The sequence below is a fragment of the Haliotis rufescens genome, unplaced genomic scaffold, assembly GCF_023055435.1.
Source record: "Haliotis rufescens isolate VD_foot unplaced genomic scaffold, xgHalRufe1.0.p SCAF_8, whole genome shotgun sequence".
Lineage (NCBI taxonomy): Eukaryota > Metazoa > Mollusca > Gastropoda > Lepetellida > Haliotidae > Haliotis > Haliotis rufescens.
The window spans coordinates 34,727,400-34,749,282 of NW_025964372.1; the positions used below are offsets into that span (position 1 = coordinate 34,727,400).

The 21,883-nt window shown below is 38.4% G+C and overlaps 1 protein-coding gene across 2 annotated transcripts in view; it reads right to left on the reverse strand.

The window, feature by feature from the left end:
- Positions 1–8,787: 8,787 nt before the first annotated feature.
- LOC124141794 (band 7 protein AGAP004871-like) overlaps positions 8,788–21,883 on the reverse strand; it is a 131,746-nt gene continuing 118,650 nt past the window's right edge. For both annotated transcript variants that reach the window (XM_048388951.1, XM_048388952.1), the window contains exons 5-8: positions 12,654–12,857; positions 10,903–10,958; positions 9,985–10,063; positions 8,788–9,491 (exon numbers count right to left, since the gene is read on the reverse strand). In XM_048388951.1, coding sequence (XP_048244908.1) covers positions 9,303–9,491; positions 9,985–10,063; positions 10,903–10,958; positions 12,654–12,857 — 528 coding nt within the window. In that variant the 3' untranslated portion in view covers positions 8,788–9,302. The remainder of the gene's footprint in view (positions 9,492–9,984; positions 10,064–10,902; positions 10,959–12,653; positions 12,858–21,883) is intronic.

A 21,883-nucleotide genomic window follows, 5' to 3' on the forward strand; every position in this document is an offset into this window, starting at 1 on the left:
GTGTGTGTGTGTGTATATATATATATATATATATATATATATATATATATATATATATATATATATATATATATATAATTCAAATAAAGATTTAATTGAGAACCTGCTTAAGTTGGAAAAGATAGAAATTCAACCTGACCACCCGATCCCATTAGTCGCCTGTTACAACAAGCCTAGTCGCCATTTACGGCAAGCATGGATTGCTAAAGACCTCTTCTACCCCGGATCTTTACGGGTCGCGTGCCCAAGAGACGCAACTCTGCCCAGCGAATTGTGACGCCTTAGACGATTTTACCCCAAAGTGTTGTTGAACTTTGATCCTGGTCATCTGGACATGTAAATAATCGAGTCTGGACCAGACAATCCAGTGATTGACATCATGAGCCAGCAAACGTGACATGTTGGCCCCTGTTTTAGTCAGTGACCAAAACATTTAAACACGAAGTAATTTTTTAAGTGACGTAAAGAAACAATAAAGTCACGAGGTCGTATTCTGTTTATATCAATTATTCTTGCCTTCCTATAACGACCTACTGTTCTCAAATGATAATCTCTACATTTGAAAACTTTCCGGTCATAAACGAAGTAAGGAAAAGACAAAAGCAATGCCTTATCACTTTTGGGAAATGGTAAAGGTTGATAAAATTCCAAAGTGGTATGAAATATTCAACTCTATCGTTGTACGACATTTTGTACGATAGTTTATTAATCAACTAACTATAATACGCCCAAATCGGCCTGCATCAGAAGATTTAATTGTTGTGATTTTGCATATTGTTAAAACTGTTAATAGTTAATGTTTGAAATCTTTTAACCTGTGAACATGTTGATGGAGTAAACAGTGTTGATTTTATGAGATAGTTTGTTGTTTTTACTCCATATTTTGAAAGATTGTTGAAATAAAGATAGTTGATTAATAAAAATGTCATAAAATGTAACAAGGCCAATATGAAAACAGCCATTTAATAACATAATAGTATCAGGTGTTTGTCATCTTAGACTGTGTACTCCAGTGTATACAAAGCGATCTTAGCGCTGAGACGATCATAAGTCCCATACTTAAACACTAACGTACGACGCTCGTCGCGGTACGACCTTAAAAGGACCTTTCCCATGATACAGTCTCTACTGGTTGTACAAGGCGACATGGGCCATGCAGGGGGTCAGGCTTGGTGACGTTGTTGATTCCATGTCATGAATGAGTCCATGTCACCGTGAAGATCCGTTAGAATAGGTTAGAAAAGGCGCCCATACTTGCCGTAAGAGGCGACTAATGGTATCTGGTGGTCAGGCTCGCTGACTTGGTTGAAACATGTCATCATATCCCAGTTGCGTGGATCGATACTCATGATGTCAATCACTGGATTGTCTGGTCCAGACTGGATTATTTACAGACCGCCGTCATATAGCTGGAATATTGATGAGTGCGGCGTTACACAACAAACCATCACCAACAACCATGTCATAGTACGTCGACGGCGTGGGACGTTGATCATAATATCAACCATTGGTTTGTCTAATTCGATATTTACAGACATCCGTCATATAGCGGACATATTGCCGTGTGGCGTGGTAACAATATACAAACTGAAACATCTTATATTGTGTGAGAGGCATTAGATCTTGTACTGTGACAGTGGTAAGACATCTGACATTGTATCAGTGGTCTAGCATGGTATATACTGTGTCTGTGGCACTGGTGTAGATGTGTCATTGGTGCAACATCATACAGTTTGTCAAGTGGCAAGACATTGTAGATCATGAGAGTGTGCGAGACATCGTAGATTGTGTTATTGGAGATGAGTGAGTGAGTGAGTGAGTGAGTTGGGTTTAACGCCGCTTTAACAGTATTCCAGTTATATCACGGCGTGTCAGCTTTATGTGGGAGGAAAGCCCGAAGTGATGTAGGTCTCAGACGTTTACCACTTCGGTGAAACCAACGAGCACGGGTATGGTGCTGACAAACCTAGAAACATAATTGGGGCGAACCGGGATTCGAACCATCAATAATAGGTTTCTGGCGTGCCCAAGGGACGCAACTCTGCACAGCGAATCGCGGCGCCTTAGACGACTGGGCCACCCGTGCCCCCCTATTGGAATGACATTGTAGATTATGAGACTGGTATGTCATCGTAGATTGTGTCAGTGGTGTGACATCGTAGATTGTCAGTGGTGTGACATCGTAGATTGTGTCAGTGGTGTGACATCGTAGATTGTGTCGTGTTTTGACATCAAAGATTGTGTCGTGGTCTGACATCGTCGATTGTGTCAGTGTTGTGTCTTCTTAGATTGTGTCAATGGCTTACATTGTAGATTATGAGATAGGTATGTCATCGTAGATTGTGTCGTGGTTTGACATTGTAGATTGTGAGAGTAGTTTGAAATCATAGATTTTATAAGTGGTGGGACATCGTAGATTGTGTACAGTGGTATGACATCATAGACTGTGTAAGTGGTGGGACATCGTAGATTTTGTGAGTTGTGGGACATCGTAGATTGTGAGTGGTATGAAATCATAGATTGTGTGAGTGGTATGACATCGTAGATTGTGTACAGTGGTATGACATTGTAGATTGTGTACAGTGGTTTGACATCGTAGATTGTGTGAGTGGTTTGACATCGTAGATTGTGTACAGTGGTATGACATCATAGATTGTGTACAGTGGTTTGACATCGTAGATTGTGTGAGTGGTTTGACATCGTAGATTGTGTACAGTGGTATGACATCGTAGATTGTGTCAGTGGTATGACATCATAGATTGTGTCAGTGGTATGACATCATAGACTGTGTAAGTGGTGGGACATCGTAGATTTTGTGAGTTGTGGGTCATCGTAGATTGTGTGAGTTGTTTGACATCGTAGATTGTGTGCAGTGGTATGACATTGTAGATTGTGTACAGTGGTTTGACATCGTAGATTGTGTAAGTGGTTTGACATCGTAGATTGTGTGAGTGGTATGACATCGTAGATTGTGTCAGTGGTATGACATCGTAGATTGTGTCAGTGATATGACATCCCACAGTGGTATGAAATCGTAGATTGTGTCAGTGGTATGACATCGTAGATTGTGTAAGTGGTTTGACATCGCAGATTGTTTGAGGGTATGACATCGTAGATTGTGTGAGTGGTATGACATCGTAGATTGTGATAGTGTTATGACATCATAGATTGTGTGAGTGAAATGACATCGTAGATTGTGTACAGTGGTGGGACATCGTAGATTGTGTGAGTGGTATGACATCATATATTGTGTACAGTGGTATGACATCGTAGATTGTGTACAGTGGTATGACATCATAGATTGTGTGAGTAGTATGACATCGTAGATTGTGTGAGTGGTATGAGATCATAGATTTTGTGAGAGGTTGAACATCATAGATTGTGTACAGTGGTATGACATTATAGATTTTGTGAGTGGTGGGACATCGTAGATTGTGTCAGTGGTATGACATCAGATTGTGTCAATGATATGACATCAGATTGTGTCAATGGTATGACATCAAATTGTGTCGATGGTATATGACATCAGATTGTGTCGATGGTGTGACATCAGATTGTGTCGATGGTGTGACATCAGATTGTGTCGGTATGACATCTTGACCTGGGGCTTGTTTGGGGCTTTAATGAGTTGGGGAAGGGTCAGGAACTTGAGCACAATACATGCCAGCCCAGATCTGTAGTTATTGTAGATTATTCCCCTTGTGGAAGATGGGAAATAGAACTAAAAATGTATATAATAGGACCAAACATTTCTTCTCATCTAAATCAAAAACGTGACCAGATATGTTTTCAATCTCAGATTTATTTCACAGAAGTGTTTTGACAAAACAACAAATTCATTGAAACAATCATAAATACTTCGTCTAAGTGAAACCGTCAACACTTGAAACTGTTTATATACTGACTAACCAAAGTAGGAAATACAGATGGGAGCAGTCGACCACGCTAGCAGCAGCCACTTTTACAACTTCACCACTCATTGTACTTATTATGCCGCAGTGTAAGGATTTTCAAAACTTTAGTTCTAATAAATCCAAAAATTAAAAAAACGACAATTATCTTTGAATTTATAAGATTAAAGAAACGATCAATTAAATAATGGGAAACCATAATTAACATACCTCAATTTGAAATTTGAAATTTGCTAAAACAATTGTCATATGTTATGAATTAAAGAACAGAAAACTTTGTCATCTTCCCAATAGGACTGACTATTTGTGATAAGGGAGAGTTGTAATACATGAATGTAGTAAAAAAATATGACCTTTTTGGGTGATCAACTCTACCCAAAATGATTGTCCATTTTGTTTTTTTACAAGAGTAAAATGACATTCATGATCACTGAATTCTAAATAATCTCTTCCATTAAATTATTCAGCATTTAACTAACTGCCCATCCCCTGTGAAACCTCCTGTCAGTACAAAAGTGTCATTTTTTACATAATAAACCGGTCAGAAAATAACAAAGCCCTTCTGTTAAAAGCATTAAGCCAACTTCAGCTGTAATATAGATAGGGCAGTCTATGTTCGTCAAGATTTCATCCATTGTATCAGGGTTAAAGCCCTGGTTTCTGTCAGTTCTCAAGTATCAAAAATGGCAAAACATTTACATAATTCACCACTTCTAGCTATTTTTGCTTCTGTTTCATTTGGGCTTGACTGAAATCACAAGAGACAAAAAGTATTCCCCTCATAAATTATGCACTACAGAACCAAAATATTAAATTCCCAATATACATGACACAATTATTAATAGAGTTCTCTGCCGGTGCTTTGGCAAAAATTAGTCTGAAGATGAAAGAGACGGACTTTTGAGATCCTACTGGCAACACTTGTGAGTTTCCTGTTAAAAGCATCAGAAAAACTTCATATTGCCACATTAACAATGGGAGGCACCATGTATTATGCTGACTGGCATTTGGTCGATAAGGATATACTGGGTAGTACCCAGTGGGTACATACAAAGATAAAAGGCAATAATAAAATGCAAATACATAAAGTAATAAAAAACATGGACTAGACATTCAAAAATTATCAAAGGAGTTGCAGTGGACAATAAAACTGATTGCTATTGTAATAGAATTTCGGCAGTAGTTAACAAGATTGACTTGATCGAATATATTATAACCACATCCCGCCGGGTACCCATTATACAACCGGCTATGGTAAGGACAGTAAAAGAACCTTACCATGGCAGCATGTGTTAACAATAAATTAACAGATATCCCTCCAGGTACCCATAATAGAACCGGGTTGTTCAGGACAGAGTGGAAGGAAGTACCCCGTCCAAAGGTATAAGATCAAAATTCTCAAGTTACCTTGAATATAACCATTTAGATGTGAACAGGGTAAAGTATCTTGTCTAAGGGTATAAGAAAAACATTCTGCCAGGTACCCAGAACACAACCAAGTAGACTAAAATAGGGTAGATATGTTGGCTGAGGGTATATTAAAAACATTCTTCCGGGTACCCAATATACAACCAGAAAGATACCCTGTCTGGGGGTATAACATAAACATTCTTTCGGGTACCCAATATACAACCAGAAAGATACCCTGTCTGGGGGTATAATATCAACATTCTTCCGGGTACCCAATATACAACCAGAAAGATACCCTATCCGGGGGTATAACATAAACATTCTTCCGGGTACCCACTATACAACCAGAAAGATACCCCGTCTGGGGGTATAACATAAACATTCTTCCGGGTACCCAATATACAACCAGAAAGATACCCTGTCTGGGGGTATAACATAAACATTCTTCCGGGTACCCAATATACAACCAGAAAGATACCCTGTCTGGGGGTATAACATAAACATTCTTCTGGGTACCCAGAATATAACCAGAAAGATACCCTGTCTTGGGGTATACCATAAACATTCTTCTGGGAACCCAGAATATAACGGGAAAGATATCCTGTCAAAGGGCATACAAACAATATTCTCACGGGTACCCAGGATACAACCAAACACAGTGAGACATTAGATTTTTCAGTCCAAGGGAATAACATAAAACCATCCAGGTACCCATTAAATAACAGGTAGCTTGGGACTGTGGAGAGTCAAGTAATGTTATGTAACAATATATATCAGGAAGCTGTTGCGTAATGGAACTGGGACAATTAGATCAGGTATTCTTACAGGTACCCATGATACAATCTGGTTGTTTATCATTGTTGAGTCCCTTTCCTAATGGACAATATTAACATACCATCCGGGTACCCATTATACAACCCTTATACTTAGGTCAGTGCCAAGATAGTGTTTCATTTGACAGTATTAACAATCTTGCAGATATTCATAAGACTAGAGTGGGTTTTGATAGTAAAAAATATGGTTGGTAGGTGTAAAAATGATAATTCATAAAATGAACTGTACAGGATTTTAACAATAATATAAAACTTGGATCGGTAGGTGAAAAATTAAACATCCTTGCCTGGTTTGGGTCCTCAATAACTTTACAAATCTAGAATGCGATAGCAGCACAATTCATTGTCATTTTGAATGTAAAAAAAATCTTTACTATTTGCAGTACAAAAAAAGCCTTGTCAATCTAATTATATCTTTTTTTCTGAATTTGTGATATGTAAAGTTGGCAGAATCGTATACCAAGTATCTGTAAGGCATTATACAACTAGGATGTTTACGATGTTAAAACAGAGAGATACCATGCTTGGATGTGTTATACAACTTGATGTTTACGATGTTAAAACAGAGAGATACCACGCTGGGACTGTATAGTTGATATTTATTAACATATTTCCCCATAAAACTGGAGGCAAAATGTATCGATTCCAGAACATTTCTCAAGAAACAGAATAAATTGTTCTCTAAAAACCAATAGATTGCATAAATACAACCGTCATGTTTCCAAACATATATTACATGCATAAATATGTATATCTCATTTTGTTCAAAGCATAAGCATTCAATTATGTCAGATTTCAATCTATTTGTCCAAAATTGAATAATTATTATCACTTTGTATCAACATTAAATTATCATAAAACCGTACAACAGAGCAATTTTCGATTCCATCAAAGTAAATTAGTTTATTTTGAAGTTTCAAAATCTGTGAATACAGAATACTTGGATTCTTTTTGTTAAAATCATCAAATTTCAGAATCAAGGTTGTAACCAATTGAAATCGAATCACATCCGGAAGCTGGTATCTGATTGGCTAAAAAAACCAAGGCTTCTGTAAATTAGTGGGGCAGTCAAAGTTAATCTGAGTGTTCGGCTGACATGGCGAGGTCATGCATTGTGTCAAGACCTATCTTAATGAGATGAGGTTATTCCTCCGTGTGAAACGGGCGAATGTTTTATAGATGTCAGAATTCTCATTCAAAGGCTCGAGAAACAAGAACAAAAGGGAAATACTTTCTGCTCTTTTTTTTGAGACGAAGAATATTTCTCTCGGCCTCATGTCCAGTTGGGTGGCAGTCGGCAGGGTCAAGTATTTGCCTGTCACACCAGAGACCTGGTTTGGTCCCCTCATGGGTAAAATGACCATTGGTATCCATGTTCTGATGCTGCTGGAAAAGTGCTAAAAATGGCTTACCGTAAATCCTTCAAGAAATCCTGGCCATTTTTTATATCAGAGACGTCTTACACCTGGTGTCTATTCAAGGGAGGCATCTATTTTTGTATTACGATAAACACTTATTATTTCCATGAACACCGGACAAGTAATTTAAAATAAATGTGTGGTTTGCATTGTAATATCACTTTCTTGAGTACCTAAAGGACAATCTAGATTTATAGCTTTTGACCCTGCATCTATTCAAGACCAACCCTTAATCATTTCACGAGTCAGTCATACCCTGCATGTATTCAAGGTAGGCTTCTATTCAAGGATTTACGGTATAAACCTATACTCACACTGATACTGGCCAGTGACGTTTTTTGAAACATTTTGAACACTGTAGAAATGAGGCTGAATCTAGAACATCATTAGGATATGGCCCACTTGTATCCATAGCAACAAAGCTCATCAGCTATGTACAAGAGAAACAGATGCGTCAATATATATTTACAAGTGTGTACACAGAGTATGAACAGCAAAATTGCAATTGCGGGAACCTGTTGACACAGGAGCAGTATAAACCAAAGGCAGACATGTTTTGTTTTGAGAAATGGTCCAAGCATACCATGGTTGATGGAAATGTTTACAGCATCTATACTCATATAGTCCTTCAAAAACAATACAATTAAAACATCAACAAATCTGGCCACAATTTCCCATATTTGGAGACTATAATCTGAAAATATATATACAAACGCATTCACATTTTCCATATTTCTTTTCACTTTGACAGTGAAATGGTACATCTTAATCGTCAGTCCTTGACTTGAAAACAGCATCATACAGAATCCGACCAACACATTCTGCTCAACAGCAGTTAAAGAACACCTGATTCTTTCATAATAACAAGAAAGAATTGGGGGTTCTTTGGGGGAGTATATTATTTTCTTTTAACTCATCACTTAAAATCTAAAAGTGTGCAAAAAAAATTAAAAATATTTGTATTTGAAATTGTGATGTGAAAATTGTTTTGTTTGTTCAAACCTTAATTAAGGATTTTTTTGGATTTTTAACACCAGCCAACTCTGAAGAAGCTAAACTTATGTCAATCTCATTAAAATCAGATCTTAGTTCTCGATATCGCTAAACAAAGATCTGAGGACATCCCATTACGGGTCACGTCAGTCCGACCTTGTGCAAACTTTGACTGACCAATGGAATGACCAATCAGAAGGCAGCTTTCTCGTGCTTTACGGCACAAATTTCGAATTGGCGACTACGCTTCAAAACATATTTTGACAAATTCTCGATTACAAATTTGAAACCTGAACAAAAAAACATTCTGGAATGGCTAATCGATGGTCTAGATTGTAAGGATTCAGTCATTAAACCCGTAACAATCATTTGATTAGAAATCACATTCCGACTGTCACTTTCATAATCTGGTAAGCGACACACTGATTAGTCGGATGAAAGGTTGTTCTGACGTGACCCTTAATGGGATGTCTTCAGATCTTTGTTTAGCGGTAGCGAGAACTAAGGTCTGATTTTAATGAGATTGAACTTATGTAGTCTGTTTCATGCTTACTGACCAAGAATAAATAAGAAATAAGTCTGGTATGCTGTATGAAAACATGTTCTGTATTGTTTGTATTCCAGTCAAGACACTGCGGACATTCCAAAAATTATAACAGATCCAAATATGAAGAAATTGTGCCCAACAGGATGAAGGGCTTGATATCAGATGACAGCAGCCTGTAGCCCTTGCAGCATCATTTGGCTATAAAGTTCTTGAGCAGATCCATCGGCAGGGGGAATATGATGGTCGAGTTCTTCTCTGCCGAAATGGAGCTGAGGGTTTGGAGATACCGGAGCTGAAGAGCTGCTGGCGAGTCCACCATGATGTCTGCCGCTTCCTTCAGAGCCCGGGATGCCTTATGTTCTCCCTCGGCTGCAATCACCTGACAACAGCGAGAACCACACATCAGTGTCAGGCTACCATCAACTCAAGGTCAAGGCTAGCATAAGTATCACCTATATCAATGGCAGTAAGGTCAATAACACTGTCAAGTAAGGGTGTGCGGTATTATCGGTATATCGGTAAATTGAGGTTCATTCTTTCCATGATATGTATCACAATATCATTTTTTCATGCTCGATATATCAGGTGATTTCAAATCGTGATTTCAAGTGTAATGTTATTCACTTTCCAAATGCCTTCGCTGCCCTGGCCAGCTTACTTATTATATTAAGGTCAAGGTCAGCAAAAATATCAAATTCGTTTTAGGGATCATTCTTCAGTTACATACATGTTTATGTTAAAAGGCAGTAGAGACAGAATTTATTTTACTTTTACTTTTTACTTTTTGAAAATTCGGATTTTTTTTCATAAATGGAGCACACACAATGATGAGCATGAAAGACAACTTCATCTCCCACTCTGAAGTATCAAACCTTGGCACGAGCATCTCGAGCAGCTTCAGCCTCGGCTGCCATGGCTCTCTGGAGCTGGACTGGCAGTCTGACGTCCTTACTGGAAAGGCGAGAACCACGGTGAATCAAACATACCTATTGTTTCATCATCAAGACACTAAAAATATATTTTCATACAACACCTCAACTCTAAAAGATAACTGCCCGAGTCTCAGTGGTTGGGAAGGCTGGTATTTCCAATGATGCAATAGCCATGTGTAACCAAGGTGATGTTGCCAGTAGTCATGTGGTACTAAGATGATATTGGTCATAGCCATGTGTAACCAAGGTGATATTGTCAGTAGTCATGTGGTACTAAGATTATATTGGTCATAGCCATGTGTAACCACGGTGACATTGCCAGTAGTCATGTGATACTAAGATGATATTGGTTATAGCAATGTTTAACCAAAGTGATATTGCCAGTAGTCATGTGGTACTAAGATGATATTGGTCATAGCCATGTGTAACCAAGGTGATATTGCCAGTAGTCATGTGGTACTAAGATTATATTGGTCACAGCAATGTGTCACCAAGGTGATATTGCCAGTAGTCATGTGGTACTAAGATGATATTGGTCATAGCCATGTGTAACCAAGGTGATATTGCCAGTAGTCATGTGGTACTAAGATGATGTTGGTCACAGCAATGTGTCACCAAGGTGATATTGTCAGTAGTCATGTGGTACTAAGATGATATTGGTCATAGCCATGTGTAACCAAGGAGATATTGCCAGTAGTCATGTGTAACTGTCATGTTATGCTAAGTTGTTTTGAAATTAATGACACCTAAAATTATAACATGACATTGATAAATATATAGCTATGATATTTTCAACTCACAACATGTAACAAGCAATCAGAGATAAACCGAATCTACTAGGTAACCATGGTAACTCACATTTCCACTCTCTCCACCTTGATCCCCCATTTGTCAGTGGCCTCATCCAACATGGACTGTCAGAAGAAACAACATGTCACTTATAATTAACATGTGAACAGTGAACAATTAGATATCAAGAAAACAATTCGGTATTTTTATTGTTAGGATTACAGATTAATTCTCAAAACCTGAAGCCGGTGGTCAAAATTAAACAAGAGTCATCAGAAGACGACAAATTCCCCCGGCCCCCACAAATTCAAAAGAACAAATCATCTGACTGTTACTTTAAGTCCTACTTGATGAAAGAATTTCTATCTTATCTGCCTGTCCACATACAAGAGTAGTTACTGAGCTATCAAAACAATACTATGAATTGGGATTCGGAACTTTGTATTTCTATGTCACGTACACACCACTATGAACAGAGTCAAAATCAAACTTGTTGCCATGGAAACAGAACAAACATAAATTCCAAAGATCCCTAAATAGCAAAAGGCACCAGTTGACAACCAGGTCTTTGTGTGTGCGAAGTGTCATGAAAGAATACCTATTACTTTTGGAAATATGGTCCAGACAAACACACCACTATGAACAGAGTCAAAATTAAACTTATAATACATGAATCAAGTTTGGATGAAAAATGTTGAATACTTTTTTAGTTCTGCTCCAGAAAGGACACCTACCTCCGCTTCAGCTAGATCTAACCTGTTTCAATGGAAACAGGTAAAAATGAAATTTTGAAAAGTTCCTAAATAGCAAAAGGCACCACTTCAGCCCTTAATTAATACATGTACTAGGTTTGGATGAAAAGTCTTTCACAGTTTTCAAGTTGTGCTCCGGAAATGACACCTTTGAGACGAAGTCCAAATTGTTTCCATGGAAATCGAGAAAAGAAAATGCAAAAGATCTTTAAATAGCAAAAGGCACCACTTCAGGACCTGTTTGATATATAAGCCAATTTTTGTTAAAAAATATTGAACAGTTTTCGAGTTACGGTTTTCTGGAAACGAAATGATTGTGGACAGACAGACAGATGAGGCGTCGACTATATATATATATATAAGGGATAAAAGAATCCTTGTGGCTGGTTGGTATTGAAAAAATATCTTTTGTACCAAAGCTATGACAAAACATACTCCTTACAGTTTTGCCTATACTGCTGAGAGTATGGTATGTCAGTGCAGCTATTAACAGAATTTGCTATGGCTACATCGGTCCACCACCTGTCACCAAACATGTGCCAGTTTTGTGGGGTCGTGGAGAGTTTATCAAAGGGATGTCATTATGTGCAGCAGATTGCGGCAACATAGACGACTGGGCCACCATTTTCCCAAAAATACCAGACAATCCAGTGATTGATACTGTGAACAACGATCCACGCTGTTGGGGTACGATGACATCAACTAAGTCACCGATCCTGACCACCTGATCCATGTGTTGGCTCTTACAACCAGGGTGCTAGGCACCACTTCCTACCCAGAATTCCCTGGGTTCAACTTAATGATATACCAAGATCATGGGGTTTGAGTCATGGTTTGAGTCTTTGTTTTTTTAGGTGCGGTCGGGTAGCCTCAGGGTTCAAAGCGTTCGCTCGTCACGCTGAAGATCCGGGTTTGATTCTTGACATGGGTAGAATGTGTGAAGCCCATTTCTGTTGTCCCCGGCTGTGATATTGCTGGAATATTGCTAAAAGCGGTGTAAAATCAAACTCACTCACACCCTTATTCTGTTTTTTTTTTGTCTTGTTTCGTGATCTCTCCAGAACCTACCTGCATACTGTGGCTGATGAGTTCACGCTCAGCTAGAATCTCAGACAAGTTTTTTGTGCCGAGAACATTACGAAGGGTTGTCTGAGCCAGGAGCTGTGTGGAGTTTGGTGCATTCTCCACATTGGCTACTGACACGGTTGGGTTGTAGATTCTGTAGTACACAACAGCATCCACTGACACCGTCACGCTGTCTCGCGTCAGCACCTGAAACAACCACACACACGTTAAATACTGGCACGGTTGGGTTGTAGATTCTGTAGTACACAACAGCATCCACTGACACCGTCACGCTGTCTCGCGTCAGCACCTGAAACAACCACACACATGTTAGATACTGGCACAGTTGGGTTGTAGATTCTGTAGTAGACAACAGCATCTACTAAACACAAGCACACACACAAACCCAACACAAAGTTATAAATAAAATGTTTTTCTATGTACTACAAATACCTAAACTTACCTGACAGTATTTAATATTCAACCCAGCCGCATTGTGTAGAAGACTGCAATTTGACGAAATCTCCCACTCTCTCGCATGAGAGACTGTTTCTCCCGCATTTCCCATCATTTCAAAATTCGCCTCCCTTGTCCCACAAATAATAACAATGAACAGGAAGTTTACAATTACGAAAATTTACGAGTAAGTTTTATGATTAAATCTGTATACCTCCCAATCTGTCTGGGAGGCTCCCGAATTAGCAACCCAGATGGGGGTCTGTTTGCTCAAGATGGGCCTAATCCTTATCACGCACGATTTAACAATTTGCACTGTAAAAAACCCTTGGCTAGTCATAACAGGTTCCTGCAGGGTTGAACTTGAAAAGAACAATCATCTGAGTACTTATCACAAACTAAAATGAACTGTTCTCTTCATGTTCTTTGCGTGTTTATTCCTACATAATTTAATAACGTAGATATATATGTCTGGCCCAATTATACTGGACTTTATTGGTTATCAGATTTATCAGAAACTATGTCAAAACGTAAATATACCTCAAACTTATACCATTAAACTCTCAGATCTGAAAATGAAATATGATCATCAAGTGTTGTCTCCAGAAACCACAATGTGTGATTGGTTGATTTGGTTGTCAAAATTACGAGTTACACAATCAGGGTTGCTCATATGATATGTTTCAAAGTCAAAGTTTAAGTAGCACTTATGTTAATCAACCTTTTGGTTGATATCGTTACTTGTCTGCAAAGAAATATCAAAACACTGAACCATATCAAATTAGTTTACTAGCATCCCAGATCGGCAATCTAATTTGCATGCAACTGTACAAGTCAACCAATGAGATTAATACACGTCAAGGTCAGAAAGGTGAACAATAACAACAACGCAAATTTCATTCATAAATCGTAGTAAAACGTTATTGCACTGCCAAAAATGGCATACATTTCTTGGAAGTGGAATAATGCGAACAATTCTATGAAATTTATGAAGCGAAGTAGTCAGACTACCACAGACAGAAAAAAACAATATATTTTAATAATCATGCTTTTGATATTTCATTGGCATATTTTGTAACCAAAATCATGCAAAACACTCAGGAAACCTGAGACATGAGGAACCCTGACAATTGGAAAGATTGAACATGTCATCAACATCGGTTGCAATCAATTTCAACATCAGTTTGCGTTTATCAGAGATGATATTTGAACGAAAGTGATAGGGACAGATTGTACTGAGTTGTTGGAGGATATTGCAAATGGATATGAAGCTAGTTTTATGCATAAAACCATTATTATTTATTGTGTTTAAATATATTGTTTTCTTATAAAATGAAAAAAAAAAGTTGTAAATTATCTCCTTATCTGAAATATCTCCCCTTTTGGAGGCAAATCTCCCCCATTGGAGGCAAATCTCCCCCATTGGAGGCAAATCTCCCCCTTTGGAGGCAAATCTCCCCCATTGGGGCAAATCTCCCCCATTGGAGGCAAATCTCCCCCATTTTAAAGTCAAACCTCCCCCACTGTCATACTGTCTGGTTGACAAGTCTGTTATATGTCCCTCCCCTGATGACTTCCCAACATTCACACACTTAAATTGTTTTGGCAAACAGAGTCTATGAGTAAAACAGGACTTGCCCTGAGGTAATTTCTAATCCCTGGATATTTATATGTGATCGCAAACTGGAGATATGGGCCTTTTTCTTCCAGGTGGGATAAAATAGGTGCTGTTTCACTTATGATAAGAAATTCCTTGATGGACTTCAAACTCAAGTTATTAACATGTCCTGGTCTTATGAACAATATTCTGAAATACCCTGGATCAAAACAATGACATAAAAGATCCAATTCTCCATGGTTGAGACAATAAAAATATACACATGCAGTTTCCACAACAATAATTATCCTCAAAAGAGGAACAGGTGCTTTTTATGCCCACAGTAACATAATTACATATACACTTACCGTATTTTCTTGAGTATAGTGCGCACCCAAGTATAATACGCAACCCCCTCTAGCGGATTCAGTATTTTGGAAAACTTTTTTTTCGAATATCATGCGCAGAAAAAAATGACTGCATACCCCTTCAGCGAATTCCGGTAAACGAAAGGGTGATAAGAAACACGGTCAGTAATTGAAATTTGCCATGAAAAAATCACCAGTTGATTTACCTTTTAAATTGTATTTTTTGTTCTGATAGGCATTGTTTTTTGTCCAGGAGTTAAGATTACCTTGTGTATTATGCTCAAGAAAATACGGTTCTAAGAAGCAAAGCAAGACATAAAATGGCTTGTAGCCATTAAATGAGCCATCACAGACTAATCCCGACTGCCTGGCTTGGTTTTACTGCTGTTTCATGGCTGTTGTGCTTGCCTGTGTTCTGTAATTACTTACAGTTGTACAGGAAATAGTCTATTGCTCCTGGAGATTGCTTAAAGAATGGTTTTATTGCATTTAGACAAACTCAAACATTCATCAACTGAAGTGTAAAACTCCATTTCATTTACAGCAAACATAGAGAGTATGTATATATATATGTACATATATATATATAATTATTTGTAGTGGGACAAAACAACGATGCATAGGTGGATCACGATTTTTTACTTCTCGAAACAAGTATTGATCACAATCGCTCACTAGTGAAAAGTTTTGATTCTTACCTTCAATGTATTCTTTAATAAATGTTACATCAAACACTAATTACTCATGAAAATGAGCAGTGAAAACAGAAACTATTTTCATCCATCGTGCGATACTTGACGCTGCCAACTGTAAAACGTTAGTGTGTCACGTATTTGGCCATCGTGTCTTTGAAAAAAGATGGCTAACACACCACAGATAAAAGCACATGCAAGTATCGTGATACATATCGGATCATGAGCAAGGTATCGTGTTATGTATCTGATCGCACAGTTGGTGTATCGTCCCAGCCCTAATATATAAGTAAGCACCTCTGATCTCATCCCTCAACCTTGAACAACCAACACCTTGTAAGTCCAGCAAGTGCATGAATGTTATAGTTACAGCGAAAATGTCATGGTGTTTCCGTCTCGGAAGCCTCATGACCAAAATTGTCGGAATATTGACAGATACACTGAGGAATTGTGGGTATAACTGCATTACACCACAATTTCGGTTGAGTTAATCACAATGAATTGATTTGGGTCACTACATGTTCAGACCATGTGAGACTTGCGTCTTTGTTTTCAATGTTCCATTATGCAGCGTGTATAATGCACATGCTATACACATTGCACATGCTCGTTTATCAGTGACTCACCTACACTTTTTACCCGACGACAGGTGTATCAGTCTAAACACCTACAATATTTACAAAGGAAACCATGGCAACAATATTGAAAGCGAGGTATAAGGACTTAAACACCCCTCATATAGACTCGTAATCGTGAAAGGAAAAGAGAAACATGATTCAGTTGAAGAAGACATCCAGATGTCCAGTCCTTTACTGTCAGCCATTACAGCTTATCCACAGTACAGGTGAGGTGAAATTGGGCGTGCGTGCGTGTGTGTGCCGATTAATAGTGCTAGCACACTGAGATACCATGCCGCAGTTTAACATGAATACCTGACTCAGACACAGTATACTGACTCCTAGCCGACCAGTCCTTGTTTTAGCTCCTTAATGCCAAGCGCCAGACAGGGTAACAACAAGTACCATCTTTTAACGTCTTTTGGTATGACGCGGCCGGGATCGAACCCCGGACCTTCCGCTCTCTGGGCGGACGCTCTGCCACTAGACCACGGAGGTGGTTCCACAGTACAGTCTTCATAATATATACTTTGAGTCAAGAGATGCTGGTATTCTGCCTCAAGGGCAAAGCAAATCTCCCAAAATGGAATTAAGAATTTCTGAATTCAGATTTTAATTAATAGTAGCCCCTGGGTATTTGGTTTCCGAAGCTGACTTGTATTTCACTGATAACAGTAGCAAGAGGTAAAGGCTTGAAATACGTAGTTCACATAATTGTACCAAATACAGTGATAAATATTCCTAAATTTCAGAAAAAATGTATTTATAAAAACAAAAGAGTTTTGAACAAATTAAACTTTTCAACTAATATGCCTGACACAGCGCTTAGCTGGAAATACCAAGTGAATCCTTATATACTGCTTGGAATCTTAAAGGGCAGGTAAAGTGTATATAGCAACTTTGCAGATTTTAATACTTTTGGGATTTTCCAAAATTAAATTTGAAAAAGGGAAATACTGTAAAATTTACCCAAAAAAATGACAGGCAAAAATTGACCCATATGTTGAACATGGTACATGTAATATTCACAGGGTCACCCAATATGTTGAATATGGTACATGTAATATTCACAGGGTCACCCAATATGTTGAATATGGTACATGTAATATTCACAGGGTCACCCAATATGTTGAATATGGTACATGTAATATTCACAGGGTCACCCAATATGTTGAACATGGTACATGTAATATTCACAGGGTCACCAAATATGTTGAAAATGGTACATGTAATATTCAATGGACACTGGATATGTTGCATATGGTACATGTAATATTCACGGGGGCACCAAATATGTTGAATATGGTACAACATACAATACAGTCAACGTCAAAGATATTTATTGCATTTATGGCCTCTGGCCCATATTGAAAGGAGTTACATATAAGTAGTTTTACATATTCGGATATATACTAATGTTTAACAATTCATGTCTAAGAGAAATAGGATTTTTAATAATTTTAATTAAGTTTTGACATGTCAGCATCATCTTTTGAAGAGGGAGGAGAAATAAAAGCAGGTACAGGATAATTTGACAGATAGTGTTCAGGTATAATCTCGTTTCTTAGATCATAATGACAATGACATACAAAAGTAAAATGAATTTGATTTTCTATAGCTGAATGATATAATGGGCATAACCTCTTCGATTTTTCAGTGAACATTTTTCTTCTTTCATTTATCATGAGATCTAACAATCCAAGCCTAAATTGAATAAATGGACGTCGAAGGGTTCTTGATGTTAATATAGATAAGAATTTCTCTGGTTGAATAAGACTCTTAAAAGTTCTATAAAAAGTAATTCATTGAACTGTTTTCTAGCGTGGAATGCCATTCTTGGTAAAACATATTTATAGATTGTTCACAAAATTGTTTTGAAAAGAGTTTAAAACCACCAACTGTTTGGTTTCACCATACAAAGCCGTAGGCATGTGAAAACAAAACATATCTAATATGAGATGTCCAAAGGGGCACCAAACATGTTGAATATGGAACATGTAATATTCACTGGGGCACCAAACATGTTGAATATGGAACATGTAATATTCACTGAGGCACCAAACATGTTGAATATGGTAATGTTATATTCACTGGGGCACCAAACATGTTCAATATGGAACATGTAATATTCACTGGGGCACCAAACATGCTGAATATGGAACATGATATATTCACTGGGGCACCAAACATGTTCAATATGGAACATGTAATATTCACAGGGGCACCAAACATGTTGAATATGGCACATGTAATATTCACTGGGGCACCAAACATGTTCAATATGGCACATGTAATATTCACTGGGGCACCAAACATGTTGAGTATGGCACATGTAATATTCACTGGGGCACCAAACATGTTGAATATGGTACATGTAATATTCACTGGGGCACCAAACATGTTGAGTATGGCACATTTAATATTCACTGGGGCACCAAACATGTTGAATATGGCACATGTAATATTCACAGGGGCACCAAACATGACGAATATGGCACATGTAATATTCACAGGGGCACCAAACATGTTGAATATGAAATGTATATATTCACTGGGGCACCAAACATGTTGAATATGGCACATGTAATATTCACTGGGGCACCAAACATGTTGAATATGGTAATGTTATATTCACTGGGGCACCAAACATGTTCAATATGGAACATGTAATACTCACTGGGGCACCAAACATGCTGAATATGGAACATGATATATTCACTGGGGCACCAAACATGTTGAATATGGAACATGTAATATTCACAGGGGCACCAAACATGTTCAATATGGCACATGTAATATTCACTGGGGCACCAAACATGTTCAATATGGCACATGTAATATTCACTGGGGCACCAACCATGTTGAGTATGGCACATGTAATATTCACTGGGGCACCAAACATGTTGAGTATGGCACATGTAATATTCACTGGGGCACCAAACATGTTCAATATGGTACATGTAATATTCACAGGGGCACCAAACATGTTGAATATGGCACATGTAATATTCACTGGGGCACCAAACATGTTCAATATGGCACATGTAATATTCACAGGGGCACCAAACATGTTGAGTATGGCACATGTAATATTCACTGGGGCACCAAACATGTTGAATATGGTACATGTAATATTCACTGGGGCACCAAACATGTTGAGTATGGCACATTTAATATTCACTGGGGCACCAAACATGTTGAATATGGCACATGTAATATTCACAGGGGCACCAAACATGACGAATATGGCACATGTAATATTCACTGGGGCACCAAACATGTTGAATATGAAATGTATATATTCACTGGGGCACCAAACATGTTGAATATGGCACATGTAATATTCACTGGGGCACCAAACATGTTGAATATGGTAATGTTATATTCACTGGGGCACCAAACATGTTCAATATGGAACATGTAATATTCACTGGGGCACCAAACATGCTGAATATGGAACATGATATATTCACTGGGGCACCAAACATGTTGAATATGGCACATGTAATATTCACTGGGGCACCAAACATGTTCAATATGGCACATGTAATATTCACTGGGGCACCAACCATGTTGAGTATGGCACATGTAATATTCACTGGGGCACCAAACATGTTGAGTATGGCACATGTAATATTCACTGGGGCACCAAACATGTTGAATATGGTACATGTAATATTCACAGGGGCCCCAAACATGTTGAATATGGCACATGATATATTCACTGGGGCACCAAACATGTTCAATATGGCACATGTAATATTCACAGGGGCACCAAACATGTTGAGTATGGTACATATAATATTCACTGGGGCACCAAACATGTTGAATATGGTACATGTAATATTCACTGGGGCACCAAACATGTTGAGTATGGCACATTTAATATTCACTGGGGCACCAAACATGTTCAATATGGCACATGTAATATTCACAGGGGCACCAAACATGACGAATATGGCACATGTAATATTCACTGGGGCACCAAACATGTTGAATATGAAATGTATATATTCACTGGGGCACCAAACATGTTGAATATGGCACATGTAATATTCACAAGGGCACCAAACATGTTGAATATGGTACATGTACTATTCACTGGGGCACCAAACATGTTGAATATGGCACATGTAATATTCACTGGGGCACCAAACATGTTGAATATGGCACATGTAATATTCACTGGGGCACCAAACATGTTGAGTATGGAACATGTAAAGGGGCACAGAATACGTTGTATATCAACCCTGATCTTTTTCTTCAGGAACATTCAGGCCACTGTGCTGCTTCATATTCCACTGATTACATGATTACAATGCTATAGAGTGTGGAGACATAGTCTTTATAAGTGGTCCACTATTATGTAATGATATTTATGTAATAAGATAACTTGTGACAATACTTTAAAAGGACATAAATTATACAATAGAGAACAAAGTTCAGCGGGAAGCTAAGTTATGTGTTCTCGCCACTGTTCTTTCATGTCTTGATAAGTAATGTCACTTGTCCTCTATCAGTCCTAGAGAACATCCAAACACTCCTTTCCCATAAATGATACGTGCAGTTCTTGCAAACACCACTTTTCACTTCCACAACATAGACCAATGTGTAAATGTTAACTTTGTCAAGGAACATGACCTCAACCAACTGATGGCAGTCAGTCAATAATTGAGTAATTGACATCATGACCATCAACCTATGCTATTCGGACACAATGACATGTATCAACTTACTCAGCAGCCTAACCAACCAATCCTGTTAGTCACCTTAAACAATGAGCATGGGTTGCCGAAGACCAGTTCTAAATCAGATCTTCACAGAAGAGACAAGCATGGTTGTTGAAGACCTATTCTAACTCAGATCTTCACAGAAGAGACAAGCATGGTTGCTAAAGACCAATTCTAACACAGATCTTCATGGGGGAGACAAGCATGATTGCTTAAGGCCAATTCTAACTCCGATCTTCACGGAGGAGTCAAGCATGGTTGCTGGAGACCAATTCTAACCCAGACGTCTATGGGGGAGACAAGCATGGTTGCTGGAGACCAATTCTAACCCAGACGTCTATGGGGGAGACAAGCATGGGTTGCTGAAGGCCAATTCTAACCCAGACATCTATGGGGGAGACAAGCATGGGTTGCTGAAGACCAATTCTAACCCAGACCTCTATGGGGGAGACAAGCAAGGGTTGCTGAAGGCCAATTTTAACCCAGACCTCTATGTGGGAGACAAACATGGTTGCTGAAGACCAATTCTAACTCAAATCTTCACGGAGAAGATAAGCATGGTTGCTGAAGACCAATTCTAACCCAGATGTTCATGGTTGAGAAAATCATGGGTTGCTGAAGACCAATTCTAACCCAGACCTCTATGTGGGAGACAAGCATGGGTTGCTGAAGACCAATTCTAACCCAGACCTCTATGGGGGAGACAAGCATGGGTTGCTGAAGACCAATTCTAACCCAGACCTCTATGGGGGAGACAAGCATGGGTTGCTGAA